This window comes from Phycodurus eques, chromosome 4 (genome assembly GCF_024500275.1).
Source record: "Phycodurus eques isolate BA_2022a chromosome 4, UOR_Pequ_1.1, whole genome shotgun sequence".
NCBI classification, from domain to species: Eukaryota; Metazoa; Chordata; class Actinopteri; order Syngnathiformes; family Syngnathidae; genus Phycodurus; species Phycodurus eques.
The window spans coordinates 23,427,415-23,443,349 of NC_084528.1; the positions used below are offsets into that span (position 1 = coordinate 23,427,415).

The window sequence follows — 15,935 nt, forward strand, 5'->3', positions numbered from 1 at the left end:
AATTGAGCCGCTAGTGGCACACATACCCTTAAAAACTGTGGGGGGGTGATAACTTCAAGTATTGTACATTGGAGTTATTGCCTTATGTAGTTCATTTTAATGTAAATTGCAATAAAATATGAAGTCATGGGTAAATGAATGTAATATCGTAATTAACAAACTAAAATCCCTTGTTATTTACGGGCAAATGAGTGAGGAAAAACTCAATTTCCCATGAGGCATTTCTTTTCCGCTCTTGCGCACTACTGATACGCTCCTTCCAGTTTAAGCGTCAGTGCCATGACAACAAGACGATGGCTTCAAGAGGGCGACAAATGTGATTTTTTTGCCACCGCGAGGAGTAACAAACCTTCCGGCTTGTAAAACACGTCGGTGAAGAAAGGTAAGACACCCATTCCACCCGCAATACGGGCTGACGGTTAACTCGCTAGGCTAGCTAATTAGACCGCCAAGCTAAAGTTAATGCGTTAGCCGCGAGCTAATTGACCAGTGAACTTCCGCGTGAGAATCCAAACTTATTAACGTGACTTATTTTCGTGCTCAAATGCGGACAACTAAACATGGAATGTGTTTAAATCCTCACGTCAGGTCAGGTCAGGTCAAAGTTGAGGGAGGACTTTGTGCTGCCACACCACAGTTTGAGCCAGGTATGGTAGGAAATGTAAAAGATTGGTGATAATAAGTCATTGTCTTGTGTTTAATGTCCATGGAAAACTACTGTAAATTAGCGTTGTTATCCTTTGAATTAATCTTATTAAAAATAAATTAGTACATATATATAACACAATGTTGGTGCGTGGTAAGATAATGGCAGTCTGCTTTCAACTTTTGAGCGTCATTCAACAAGATTTTATGACATAAAACAATTAAAAGTGCACTAAATTATAACATGAGTGTCATGTATAATTTGCCACTTTACTGGATTAGCTGCCTGTTCCACCTGCTCAGTCAGCACTAAGACAGGAGACAAAGCTGCTTGCCATCTCAGGCTTACTCCACTGTGCTGGTCACATGGCTGGTCATGCTGCTCCCCCATTGGCTGTCAGTGTGGCAGGAAGTGGACACTTTTTAAGTGGCACTTGAATTTGACTGGCGGCATGGTGCACGATTGGTTAGGGCATCTGCCTCACTGTTCTAAGGACCGGGGTTCAATCCCCGGTAATGCCTGTGTGGAGTTTGCATGTTCTCCCCATGCCTGCGTGGGTTTTCTCCGGGCGCTCCGGTTTCCTCGCACATCCCAAAAACATGCATGGTAGGTTAATTGACAACTCTAAATTGCCCGTAGGTGTGAATGTGAGTGTGAATGGTTGTTTGCTTGTATGTGCCCTGCGATTGGCTGGCAACCAGATCAGGGTGTAACCTGCCTCATGCCCGACGATAGCTGGGATAGGCTCCAACACGCCCGCGACCCTAGTGAGGAGAAGCGGCTCAGAAAATGGATGGATGGATGGATGAATTTGACTGACTTGTGATTGAGCCAGGAATTTTGAAAATTGGAAGTTTAGCTCCTAATAGGGAACTCAGTGGAAGAAAATATGTTTTAGCGTAATCTTGATTGAAGCAATCAGATTCCATGCAGGTATACCAGTACCTTGATTTATGAGTGCACCAACTGAATAATTTTTTGAGTTACGAGATGTCGCTCCGCATACGCTGTCACTCGAGTGTAGCGAAAAATAAATGGAGCAATTACTGTACTGTAATGCCCTCACATGTGGGCAAGGAGAGCTAATTATTTTGCATGGATGTCTCCTCATGACAAAATGTTTAGATTTAGGCTTCAGTATGGTAGCTTTTCATGCGATCACCTGACTTTGGTGACGGGATGAATGGTTGTCTGTCTAAAACAGCGTGTTATAATATTGTACTTTATAAAATCATACAGTAATGACATAATTAAATTGAATGTAAAAAAGCAGAGCCGGCACGGTGATGACTGGTTAGCACATCCGCCTCACAATTCTGGGGACCGGGGTTCAAATCCCGGCCCTGCCTGTGTGGAGTTTGCATGTTCTCCCCGTGTATGGATGGGTTTTCTCCGGGCGCTCCGGTTTCCTCACACATCCCCAAAACATGCGTGATATGTTGATTGGAGACTCTAAATTGCCCGTAGGTGTGAATGTGAGTGTGAATGTTTTTTTGTTTCACGTGCCCTGCGATTGGCTGGCGACCGGTTCAGGGTGTACCCCGCCTTCAGCCCGAAGATAGCTGGGATAGGCTCCAGCACACTCGCGACCCGAGTGAGGATAAGCGGTAAAGGAAATGGATGGATGGATTGATGGTAAAAAAACAGTTTTTGCCACATGTTCTGCTTTAATTTAATAGACATTGTGCTGCTTTTTTGTATGTGCATGGCTTGGCCACCTGGGGACAGTATAATACAGACACAGAGACACACTTGAAGAAGAGTTTCACATTTGACTCAGTAAGCTGCAGTAATGTTAATAATTTTTCACAAAGGATAAAGAATAAATGCCTGAGAATTTTTACATTGTTTGTCTACATGTGTTGAGCCGCAGTTTATGTTCAAATATCCATTGTCATAACGCCACAACACAATGGTATTCATTAGCCGGTCTATGGCAATTTGCATTCTTTGTCAACACGATGTTACATTTATTGAGGCAAAGGTAGTTTTAAATACACAACAGCACAACTGCGGCTTGTTTTGAAGTGAGTCGAGTTCAGTTCACCGCCACCATACAACGCTCGTATATAAAATTTTTGCTCTCAAGTCGAAGCAAAAAAATCAGCTGAGGGGTGTAGTTCACCTTTCACTTGGAGTCAACTGGGATGGGCTACCGATCACCTGTGGCCCTGTACAGAATAAGCGTTACAGAAAATGGATGGCTGATTCCATGCCATTAAATTACCCTTAATTCTTATAAATTCTGATGAAAAGGTTCCAATTTGTTTACTAAATACTCCAGTTTAACTTACCATAAAAATGGATTGGAAAATGTTCACACTTTTGCAACTATACTAATACTACTACAAATTTCACCTTCCTGTGTCTTCTTCTCTGTCCTATCAGATGTCTCTGTTCAAGGCACGGGATTGGTGGTCGACAGCCCTGGGAGAGGGCGAGGAGTTTGACCATGGGTGCGTCTGCGTTGGGGATGTGGACAACAGCGGCACAGGACACGGTATCGTAATAGAAATATTGTATGTTTCAGGTCGTAGTCACATCCATCATATCAATAGTTTTTCTCTTCGTCTTCCTGTGCAGACAAGGTGGTGGTGGGCAGCTACATGGGCATGCTGCGGATCTTCTCCCCTCACCCCGCCAAACCCACTGAGGGGGGCCAAGGCTCGGCCGAGGCGCAGCTCCTTGAAGTCCATCTGCAGAACGCCATCATCCAGGTGGAGCTGGGGAAGTTTGTCTCGTGAGTAGAATTGGTTATTACACGGAGGCAGAGAAAGCTGCAAAATAGTGTGTTGATGGCATAGTGTGTTGCTTTTTGTGCAGTAAGAGTGGAAACAATGTGGGTGTTGAACCCATTCATCGGGAAAAGCATGGATGTGCAACCTCCTTGAGGAAAAGTGTTTTCATCGGGAATAATGCGGATGTTGAATCACTCACATCTCCCACTTTAACAGGGAAAGGTGTGGATGTTGAAAAAACAACTTCCCCTACGGCTGTGCCCCCCTTGGCGAAAAGTGCGGGTGTTGAACCCTTTCTCCAAGAAAAACTTGGATATAGAAAAACCCACATCTACCATGGGTGTGACCCCTTTGGGAAAAGTTTAGATGTTGAACCCTTTCATCTGAAAAAGTGTGGATGTTAAAAAACCCACATCAACACCCCGGGGAAAAGTGTGAGTGTTGAGCCTTTGGAAGGCCAGCTTGAGGGAGCAAAGAAACTGAGCCTTCATTCATGAGATGACAGCAACATGTATCAACTTCATCTCACTCAAATTACCTTTGGCCTGATTTACCTGTCACGAGCACACAAACGAGGATTACGCTTGGTGATTTGAGCAGTATTACCGTGATATGGACTAAATCCACTACTGTGGCTTTTATGTGGGAAGAGGGATGGTTAAATATTTTACAAAGCGTCAGTTGGCCACCGTGGCGAAATTGTGCAAACTGTGCATAGTGTTACAGTGGTTTATTTTTTATTATTACAGGACACTACATTTGATAAGTACAGTTCAGTTGTGTTTAACTTTGAAGTACAATGAATCTGCATATAATGTTTTGGAAGTGTTTGTTTTCAAACATTTATTTAGGTACACTTTTTAAATACAGTTTTTGTATGTGGGAGGAAACCGGAGTGCCCGGAGAAAACCCACCCAGAGAAAACCCACCCAGGCACGGGAAGAACATACAAACTCCACACAGGCAGGCCGGGATTTGAACCCCGGTCCCCAGAACTGTGAAGCAGATGTTCTAACCAGTCGGCTCCTTGCCAGCTTTGTAGATTCCATTGAGGAAATAATAAAATTATAAAATATTAGTAAAAATTTTACAACTTTACATTTAACATGTTTTCTTTTGTTTTAAATAATTCTGAGGACCCGGGTTCAATCCCCGGCCCCGACTGTGTGGAGTTTGCATGTTCTCCCCGTGCCTGCGTGGGTTTTCTCCGGGCACTCCGGTTTCCTCCCACATCCCAAAAACATGCATTAATTGGAGACTCTAAATTGCCCGTAGGCATGACTGTGAGTGCGAATGGTTGTCTGTTTGTATGTGCCCTGCGATTGGCTGGCAACCAGTTCAGGGTGTACCCCGCCTCCTGCCCGATGACAGCTGGGATAGGCTCCAGCGCGCCCGCGACCCTAGTGAGGATAAGCGGCTCAGAAAATGGATGGATGGATGGATGGTTAATTATAATGAAATTAATTATACATGATAAAATTGCAAACATTTGTGAATTACTATTTTTAATATTAAAGTATTGCACATTGTACATATATATTTTAACATTTATAAAAATGTTTTTACTTATTTTAGTAAATAATTGGTTAATTGACATAATGTAATAATTATATATAATAAAATGCAAAATATTTTATTTTATTGATAAATAATAATTACTTCTAAATTATTATTTATCAATAAAATCAAATATTTTGCACATTTTGTTTTACCTCTAATGCGACCCATTTGCCCATTTTATTTATTTTTTGTTATTTAGCTCATTTAGTAATTTGTTAATCTATTGTGCATAATGGAATGAAATAAAATAAATAGTAAAATAAACCATTTGACATATACTGTATATTTTACACATTTTTGTATTTCTTTATTGTACTAAATAATTGATGAATTAATTACAATTAAATTATAATGTAAGTAAAAACTGATAAAAATATTATTCATAAAACAAACTTGTGTATGTACTCTACATGCACATTTTAAGATTTTTGTAAATTTCGCATTTATTTTTTTAAATAGTTTTTAAAAAATTTTATATAATTATATACACATCATAAAATGTCAGAAATTATTGTATGTTATTATAAAAAGAAATTAGTATACGCATTTTAATTTTTTTTAATTTTTTTTTTTTACCTCATATATGAATGACCTGACCCATTTTCCCATTTTAGAAATCAAAGTTGATCTTTAAAGACAAAGATTTGCCCACCTCTAGCTTATATCTCGCAGCCAGGTGGCGCCACTAGGCAGGAATGAAAGTGAGCTTTCTCTCAGGAAAAAAAGTTTTTAAAATCTCTGTGGCCTTGCGTCCTTCCTTCCTTCCTTCCTTCCTTCCTTCCTTCCTTCCTTCCCACAGCGTTGTGTTTGTCTTTGATTTAAGCTGTGGTTTGCCAACGCGGAATTCTTCCCGGGACTCCGGCGGGCAGTCTGGAGGCGAGGCTGGCAAGTATAAATACTGGCGGGCAGACCAAGGCAGTGGGCCACCAGAGATTTTTTGCCAGGATGAAAGAACAGTTTTGGGATCGGCTTCCCCTTCCACCCTGGTTGCTCCTTTCTAAAGACTACATTTTGTTCTGACAGGATAAAATCAACAAATGTAATGTCTGGAGAAGTAGCGTCGTGGCAGCATCTGCTACAATCCATCTATCCATCCATCTTCTGAGCCGCTTCTCCTCACTAGGGTCGCGTGCGTGCTGGAGCCTATCCCAGCTATCATCGGGCAGGAGGCGGGGTACACCCTGAACTGGTTGCCAGCCAATCGCAGGGCACATACAAACAAACAACCATTCACTCCTACGGACAATTTAGAGTTGTCAATTAACCTACCATGCACGTTTTTGGGATGTGGGAGGAAACCGGAGTGCCGGAGAAAACCCACATAGGCACGGGGAGAACATGCAAACTCCACACAAGCGGGGCTGAGGATTGGACCCCGGTCCTCAGAACTCTGAGGCAGACACTCTAACCAGTCGTCCACCGTGTCGCCGCATCTCCTACAATTCATTGGTTAAAGAAAATTCTGTTTAGGAGTATACAAAGTGTTTATAAGAGTATGGTAGAGGTTAACAGGAGTGTGGGGAAGATTAATAAGAGCCTGGGGAGGTTCATTCAGCTTGAAAATATGTACAAGTAATCAAAAAAATATATATATATGTGGTCGTTACTTCGGGGATTTCACCTGTTGTGAGGGTGGTCTGGAATGGCGGAAACTAACCCCTGTGATAAATGAGGGATTACTGTCCAGTAGTTCCTTGGCATGGAGATGCCACAGGATCTCAGCAGAATATGTGTGTCTAAATGACACTCCTTAAATAACTTCAACATAGTTCTTTGGCACCAAAATGGGTGCAAAGGACTACATTTCTGTAAATAAAGATCTCAACTCACTTCAAAATAATTCATTGACACCAAGATGGCAAGAGACAGCAGCAAAGCACTACATTTGTCAAAATGAAGCCCCTCAACTCACTTCAACATATTTTCTTGCCACCCAGGTGCCACAACAGGGTAGCTCAGTACTCCATTTGTCTGAAAAGAGCTCCTGAACTCACTTAAAAATAGTTCAATGGCATCCCAATGCCACAAAACGGTGGCAAAGCACTACATTTATCTACAGTGGGTTAGGAAAGGATTCAGACCCCCTTAACGTTTTCACTCTTTGTTATATTGCAGCCATTTGCTAAAATCATTTAAGTTAATTTTTTCCCTCTTAATGTACACACAGCACCCCATATCGCCAGAAAAAAAAACGGAATTGTTGACATTTTTGCAGATTTATTAAAAAAAGAAAAACTTAAATATCACACAACCATAAGTATTCGGAACCTTTGCAGTGACACTCATATTTAACTCGGGTGCTGTCCATTTCTTCTGATCATCCTTGAGATGGTTCTACACCTTTATTGAAGTCCAGCTGTGTTTGATTATACTGATTGGACTTGATTAGGAAAGCCACACAGTGCATGTGAGAGCAAATGAAAATCATGAGGTCAAAGGAACTGCCTGAAGAGCTCAGAGACAGAATTGTGGCAAGGCACAGATCTGGCCAACGTTACACAAACATTTCTGCTGCAATTTACGTTCCTAAGAGCACAGTGGCCTCCATAAGATGTTTGGGGAGAACAGAACCCTTTCTAGAGCTGGCCGTCTGGCCAAACTGAGCAATCGGGGGAGAGGAGCCTTGGTGAGAGAGGTCAAGAGGGACCCAAAGATCACTGTGGCTGAGCTCCAGAGATGCAGTCGGGCGATGGGAGAAAGTTCTAGAAAGTCAACCATCACTGCAACCCTCCACCAGTCATGGCTTTATGGCAGAGTGGCCCGACGGTAGCCTCTCCTCAGTGCAAGACACATGGAAGCCCGCATGGAGTTTGCTAAAAAACACCTGAAGGACTCCAAGATGGTGAGAAATAAGATGCTCTGGTCTGATGAGACCAAGATAGAACATTTTGGCCTTAATTCTAAGCGGTATGTGTGGAGAAAACCAGGCACTGCTCATCACCTGTCCAATAGAGTCCCAACAGTGAAGCATGGTGGTGGCAGCATCATGCTGTGGGTGTGTTTTTCAGCTGCAGGGACAAGACGACGAGTTGCAATCGAAGGAAAGATGAATGCGGCTAATTACAGGGATATCGTGGACAAAAACCTTCTCTATTGTGCTCAGGACCTCAGACTGGGCCGAAGGTTCACCTTCCAACAAGACAATGACCCTAAGCACACAGCCAAAATAACAAAGGAGTGGCTTCAGAACAACTCCATGACTGTTCTTGAAAAGCCCAGCCAGAGCCCTGACTGAAACCCAATTGAGCATCTCTGGAGAGACTTGACAATGGCTGTCCACCAACGTTCACCATCCAACCTGACATAACTGGAGAGGATCTGCAAGGAGGAATGGCAGAGGAGCCCCAAATCCAGGTGTGAAAAACTTGTTGCATTATTCCCCAAAAGTGATAAACCTCATCATTCATGGCTGTATTAGCTCAAAGGGGTGCTTCTACTACATGCTGAGCAAAGGGTCCGAATACTTATGGCTGTGTCATATTTCAGTTTTTCTTTTTTAATAAATCTGCAAAGAATTTCAACAATTCTATTTTTTTTTCTGTCAATATGGGGTGCTGTGTGTACATTAATAAGGAGGAAAAAAAGAATATTATAATAAAGAGTGAACATTTTAAGGGGGTCTGAATACTTTCTGTATCAACTGTAAATAAATAAATAAAGCTCCTCAATTCACTTCAGTGTAGGTCCTTAGCACCTGTTGTTGTTCAAAATCCAGAATGTTCTTGCGCCGTCATAGGACAACAATCCTTGAAATGACATACAGTAAGTTACTGTAATTGGAAATCAAATGTTTTCTTGCTCTGATTCAGTTGTTGTTTTACCAGGTGTTCAGATCTTCTCCACCTGGCTGTCCTTCACCCCAGGAAGCTGTCCGTCTTTTCTGTTCTGGGTAACGTTCTCCTCCTCACCCCTGTCACTTCTTTTTTAAGTGGCCTTGTGTTGACGTGTGTGTGTGTGTGTGTGTGTGTGTGTATTTAGGCACGGCGGGCAACGTGGAGCACGGCGACCAGTACCAGATCAAACTGGTCTATGAGCACAACCTGCAGAGGACGGCCTGCAATATGACATACGGAACCTTTGGAGGAGTCACGGGTAGCACACGCACGCACGTACATATGTACTTGAATGATGGTGTCTCATGCTCTAGGCTTTTGGAAAAACCAAGTCGGGGACAGCCCTGCCACAATCCAAAACACTTTTACGCACGCACGCACACACACACACACACACACTTGAATGATGCGGTCTAATGCTCTAGGCTTTTTGGAAAAACCAAGTCGGGGACAGCCCTGCACTTGTCACAATCCAAGAAAAACATGCACACACACGGGAATCCCCTTTAAAGTGCAGAAAAAGACTATTTAAATAAAGGCTGCTTTGTTGAGGCATGTTCTGTGTGTGTAAGTGAATGTGCACACATGCATGCGTGTGTAGAATATGCCAGACAGACTGTGGCCTGGCATGGTAGACCCCTCATTCACTCCGTTTATATGAGGGCCTTTTGCGCCTCAGGAACTTTATCCCGGAACTCAACTTTGGAGGAAACTTGCACGTGTTTCTACTGCAGGAAATCCAAATTTAGTTCCTGCGGAATTATTTCAGGGTAATTGAAGACCTTGTTTGGGGTGGTTGTAAGTGATATGGACATAAACGTGTGTGTGTGTGTGTCTGTCTTTCTGTATATGTGTGTGTGAACATGTACATAAACGTGTGGGCACTAATGTGTGTGTGCGTGTGAGTGTGTGTGTGTATCAGAATCATCTTTATTTGCCAAGTATGTCAAAAACACACCAGGAATTTGTCTCCGGGAGTTGGAGCCGACAATAGAGAGCCATTTGACAGAAAATACCTTTGAGACATAAAAACATTGTACGGAGACCCACTGAGCAGTCAAAGGTTAACAGTAATGTGGTAATATCGATATTTATTTTTTATTTTTTGGGGAGAATAGTGCAAATGATGCAGAGTCCTCGAGCAATTTTGAGCAGTTTGAAATTAGCAATAGTCTGGTACAGTGGCCATTGTGAAAATGGAGCTGAGACTTAAAGAAATTTAAGCAGTTTAAGGTGACGAGCAGTTCAATAATCTGGAACAATGTCAATTGTGCAAATGGTGCAGATAATTCTCAAGCACATGAGTGGCCATTATTGGACAACAACAGATGTGACGAGATTACTACAGTGAATGCACGAATAATATATAATTGGCCCGACAGAGATGTAACAACAATCTCAAGACAAAATTGGCAGCATGTTACAATGGAATTGTAAATTAACTGTTTAATAAGTGAATGGCAAGAGGGAAGAAGCTCTTGGAATCTCTGCTAGTTCTACAACCTCAATTCCAATGAAGTTGGGACGTTGTGTTAAACATAATAAAAACAGAATACAATGATTTGCAAATAATGTTCGACCTATATTTAATTGAATACACTACAAAGACAAGATATTTAATGTTAAAACTGATAAACTTTATTTTTTTTTAGCAAATAATGATTAACTGCAACACGTCCCAAAAAAGCTGGGACAGGGTCATGTTTACCACTGTGTTACATCACATTTTCTTTTAACAACATTCAATAAACGTTTGGGAACTGAGGACACTAATTGTTGCAGCTTTGAAGGTGGAATTCTTTCCAATTCTTGCTTGATGTACAGCTTCAGCTGTTCCACAGTCCGGGGTCTCCGTTGTCGTATTTTACACTTCATAATGCGGCACACATTTTCAATGGGAGACAGGTCTGGACTGCAGGCAGGCCAGTCTCGTACCTGCACTCTTTTACTACGAAGCCACACTGTTGTAACACGTGCAGAATGTGGTTTGGCATTGTCTTGCTGAAATAAGCAGGGGCGTCCATGAGGGGCGTCCATGTTGCTTGGATGGCAGCATATGTTTCTCCAAAACCTGTATGTACCTTTCAGCATTAATGGTGCCTTCACAGATGTGTAAGTTACCCATGCCATTGGCACTAACACAGCCCCATACCATCACAGATGCTGGCTTTTGAACTTTGTCTCCATAACAGTCCGGAGGGTTCTTTTCCTCTTTGGCCCGGAGGACACGATGTCCACAATTTCCAAAAACAGTTTGAAATGTGGACTCGTCGGACCACATTAACACGTTTCCACTTTGCATCAGTCAAACAGGTGTTTGATGAGCATTCCTCAACTTTCTCAGTCTTTTTTGCCACCTGTCCCAGCTTTTGTGGAATGTGTTGCAGCCATAAAATTCCAAGTTAATGATTATTTGCTAAAAACAATAAAGTTTTATCAGTTTGAACATTAAATATCTTGTCTTTGTAGACAAGATATTTAAATTTGTAGTGCGCCTACCTGAGGGAAGGACCTGGAAGAGGTGGTGACCAGGATGTGGAGGGTCCAAGAGGATTTTGCATGCTCTAGTCTTAGTTCTGGCAGCATGCAAATCCTCAAGGGTTTGTTGGGGCGTACCGACATATATGTAGGTGACAGAGAGCGAGAGACAGAGTGTGAGTATAAGTCTGTGTGTGTGTGAGAGAGACAATGTTTTTGTTTATTGTGTTTGTGTAAGTTCAGCAAGGGTGTGTGTGTTGTTATATGTGTGTGATTGAGTGAAAGCCTGTGAGTGTGAATTAGTGTGTGAATGTGTTATTGTGTGTGCGTGCGTGAAAATGTGAGTTTTTGTGTGTTTTGAATGTGTGTGCATGCATGTGTGTCAGTCAGAGTGACTGAACTCATGAAAGATAGTTTGTCTGTGAGCGTGTAGAATAGATTGAGTGTGCAATTGTGTATTTTGGTGAGTGTGTAACTCACTCATAGTCTGTGTGCGTCTGTAATTGAGTCTCAGTCTGAATGTAACCATGCGTGTGTAAGTGTGTATGTGATTGTGTAAAATATATCACACTGGGCGGCAGGTTTCGGCACACACACACATAATGATCTTTTGCCTGTCAACTATTTTCCACCAGTAGAGGACAGTGGCTGCCACTGAATTGCTGTGTTTCTGCCGTCTTTCTGTCAGCCGGTTAGAACAATGGTTCTCTAACTTTTTACACTAAGTATCAACTAAAAAAGTGTTAGATAAATGTATCTATCCATCCATTTTCCGTAATGCTTATCCTCACTAGGGTCGTGGGTGAGTTGGAGCCTATTCCAGCTGACTCTGGGCTAGAGGCAGGGTACACCCTGAACTGGTCGTCAGCCAATCGCAGGGCATATATTAACATACAGCCATTCGCACTCACATTCACACCCACAGGCAATTTAGAGTTTTCAATTAACCTACCAATGCATGTTTTTGGGATGTGGGAATATTTCATTATTCATTCATTCATTTTCCAAACCGCTTATCCTCACTCAGGGTCGCGGGCGTCCCGGAGCCTATCCCAGCTATCTTTGGGCGAGAGGTACACCCTAAACTGGTCGACAGCCAATCGCAGGACAAACATGAACATACAACCATTCACATTCACAGGTTAACTGGCGACTCTAAATTGCCCGTTGGTGTGCATGTGAGTGCAAATGTGCTCTGCGATTGCCTGGCAACCAGTACAGGTTGTACCCCGCCTCTCGCCCAAAGATAGCTGGGATAGGCTCCAGCACGCCCGCGACCCTAATGAAGATAAGCGGTCCAGAAAATGGATGGATAATTTCTATTATTGTAAGCCACTGTAACATTATGTAGTTTGAACATCAACACTGTTCTTAAATATAGGAAAATAAAAACTAAAAAAAAACTAAAAACTAAACAATGATCGAATTAAAATGTATTGCACATAAAAGTAAGATAAACATTGTTATTAAATATTTTTTAAAAAATCAGTTCTTAAAGATTACACACTAACTTACCTTAAAGTTAAATACAACTGAACTGTTCCACACTTTGAGAATCGCTGGGACAGAATGAATGCCATGCTGTTTAGTTTGGGGAGTTTCCCTTCCTCCCCCTTCCTGAGAGGTCAGAGTTCATTTACAAGGAGCCACGAGAGAGTCTTTTTGTCACAGACACACACACTTTGTGCTGGTGCTTTAACTTGACCTTAAAGCAAAACCACATTACCACTGCTTCGTCCGGGCTATTTTTAAACTGAGGTTATTATCTTTTATTGGTGTATAATAAGTCAGTTTGTAGTGGACGTCAAGGATTGAATAACATAGTCTTAAGCTAATAAACCGAAATAGAAGGTATAGTAGTGGACTTTTATACTCCCACATTGTGTGCACTCTTCACACAAGATTCTCTGTGTAACACACAGCGTTTAGTGATACGTTTTATTTTCGTTATACATGATACCTTTCGGACTTAGTGGTGAGCAAGGCTGCCTCAAAGTTCTTAGGTTCTGGGTTTAAATCTGACCTGAGGTGTGGAGTTTGCATGTTCTCCCCATATTTGTGCTGGTTTTCTCGGGATACGCATCTCCAATAACATGCATGTTACCGTCACTGAAGACTAAATTGAGCGTAGACGAAAATGTGACTGTGAATGCTTGTTTGTCTACGTATATGTGCCCTGACATTGACCTGCGACCAGTTCACCGTGTATACGTGCGCCTGAACATGCTCATCATGCATGCATGCACAATGCACACACAGACACGAACACACTTGTTTACACAGAAGAGGTGTGTTGGAGTGTGTTGCTTTTCTTTCCAAATCTCTGCTGATGAATGGTTTGCATCTGTGTGTGTGTGTGTGTGCACGTGCGTGCGTGCATGAATGATTGTGCACTGTAGGTGGCTGTCTTTGTGACCTCTACTTGACGGCAGTGAGAGTTTTAATAGCGCATTGAGGCCTAATTATAGTCCTCCGGTCACATCGCTCCTTTATGGTAGCGTGTGTGTGTGTGTGTGTGTGTGTGTGTGTGGGTGTGTGTGTGTGTGTGTTGCGCATGTGCTAAGGTGTTAATCGAGATATCAGACTGAGTCGGAGTGAGAAACACGCCTCACTCTGCACAGCGCCGCTGCCGTTGAAATGAAACAGAAGCAACATTTGTTTAATTGTGTGTGTGTGTGTGTGGGAGGTTCAAGAAGCCACGCAAGTCATTGTGTATTAAACATTGGAGAAGAGTTTGAATTAAGTCAAATCTAATTATGCAAATGATTGCATCCCAGATAAGCTATTGTTGGAATGCATTTACCGTGATGATCATGTATGTATTTTAGGGGTCCCAACACGACCTGCCCTGAAACTTACTCAGTCGTGTCCCATGAAAAATATTAGCCCCCCGATCCACACCACGTCGGGTGGACAGCTCTATCATAACAGGGCGCATGAAAGTCTTATGGACCCCTGTCTGAACTTGAACAGATGGGTGATGCTAAATTCTGAATATTTTTTGGCTATGCCATCTACTGTATATGTGTGTATACAAACTGTGTATATGTATGTATATGTATGTATATGTGTGTGTGTGTGTGTGTGTGTATTGTATATATAATAAACAAATAAACCCCATCCTCTTTCGGTCAGGTCACCACTCGCTGTGCATCCAGTCCATGGACGGCATGCTGATGTTTTTCGAGCAGGACAGCTACTCCTTCGGAAGGTTCCTGCCGGGCTTTCTGCTTCCCGGCCCGCTGGCCTACAACTCCCGGACGGACAGCTTCCTTACCGTGTCTTCGGCCCGCCAGCTGGAGAGCTACAAGTAGGTTTCACTGACACCGACCGACTCAGTGTAGAACCTCGACACAAAAGCCCTGCTAGTGGAAAAGAAAATGTGACAAACCGCAGAAATGCGCACGGGAACCCGTTGTGTTGCCGTTTTAAAAGTGTACACGGTGAACAAGTTGTGCGTTGTCACACGTGCAGACAGTCTTTTGGCAGGATGGAGTGTGTGTTGGCTGGCACTATCAGCGCGCGTGTAAAGTTTAAGCAAACATTTTGTGTAGTTGTAGTCTCAATGAAAGATGATCTTGTTGGAAACACACACACACACGCGCACACACATGCAAATGCATCTCATCACAGGTGCCAACACTCACACATACACACGAAGGACTTGTACAGGAGTGCACAAAAAGCTCAACAACCTGTGCACAGGTGTAAAACTCAAAGATAGAGTTGGCCAGATCAGGCTACACTACATGATTTTGTGTACTGCAGCTAGCCAAAGCCCTGTATTGATGCGCATCAATTACATATTTGCTATAGTCCCACTGATTGTTCTCCATAGGGTCACATTAGGGTGAGCTAGAGCCTATCTGAGCTCACCCTGGACTGGTTGCCAGTCAATCACAGGGCACATATAAACAAACAAGCATTCCCACTCACATTAACAAACTCTCTAAATCCTTCATGTTTCTTTGAAGCCGCTTGGAAACTCAAAGCTTCAGCTCCCTCCAACAGTTCTCTACTGGGTTGAGGTCTGGAGACTGATGTTGTCACTCCATGACCTTTGGGACCCTGTTAAGTGAAATCATAGATTTGTTTCTAAATACACTATAAATGTTTCAAAAAAATTCCTGAAAATATGCACAAAGACTGAGATTTATGTAGTACTCAATTGTGGAGCAATAGCATGAAAATGTTTTTCATTATTTCAGTTTTCCTGATATGTTTTTGCGTATGGCTAAAACGCCACAAAGGGACAAGACTTTTTGTTTTGTTTTCGTCTGTAATCTTTGTAGTTGCCCCTACCTACTACAGTATCTAAGAATTTGAGCGCCTTCTATCACGTCAATGGCTATCAGCGCATTTTTTTGAAGTTAGCTGACGAGCTAGCTAGCCCAAACCCTGAAAATGCAGCTTCCCTTCAGATAGTCCTCTGGCGATTTAAACATTTTTTTTTTTTTTTTTTTTTTTTTAAATCATTCAAATTTGACAGGATTGTTAATAAGAACGTAATTGCAAATTTACAACACATATATTTTCACTTTACAAAGACTTATTCATGAACCACTCCACCACGGCACTGTCTCCCAATTCTTCCCTGAGGCATTTAGATTAAGGCAGGGCTGTAAATATGCCTTTTGAGCTGGGGCACTTTGCAGGCTTTGCAAGATTTCAGTCCATTAT

The 15,935-nt window shown here is 42.4% G+C and overlaps 1 protein-coding gene across 3 annotated transcripts in view; it reads left to right on the forward strand.

Annotated features, from left to right (window-relative positions):
- Positions 1-274: 274 nt before the first annotated feature.
- Positions 275-15,935, forward strand: part of bbs9 (Bardet-Biedl syndrome 9) — an 86,627-nt gene continuing 70,966 nt past the window's right edge. For all 3 annotated transcript variants that reach the window (XM_061674720.1, XM_061674721.1, XM_061674722.1), the window contains exons 1-6: positions 275-382; positions 3,035-3,146; positions 3,230-3,386; positions 8,769-8,833; positions 8,923-9,036; positions 14,391-14,565. In XM_061674720.1, the coding sequence (XP_061530704.1) occupies positions 3,035-3,146; positions 3,230-3,386; positions 8,769-8,833; positions 8,923-9,036; positions 14,391-14,565 (623 nt within the window). In that variant the 5' untranslated portion in view covers positions 275-382. The remainder of the gene's footprint in view (positions 383-3,034; positions 3,147-3,229; positions 3,387-8,768; positions 8,834-8,922; positions 9,037-14,390; positions 14,566-15,935) is intronic.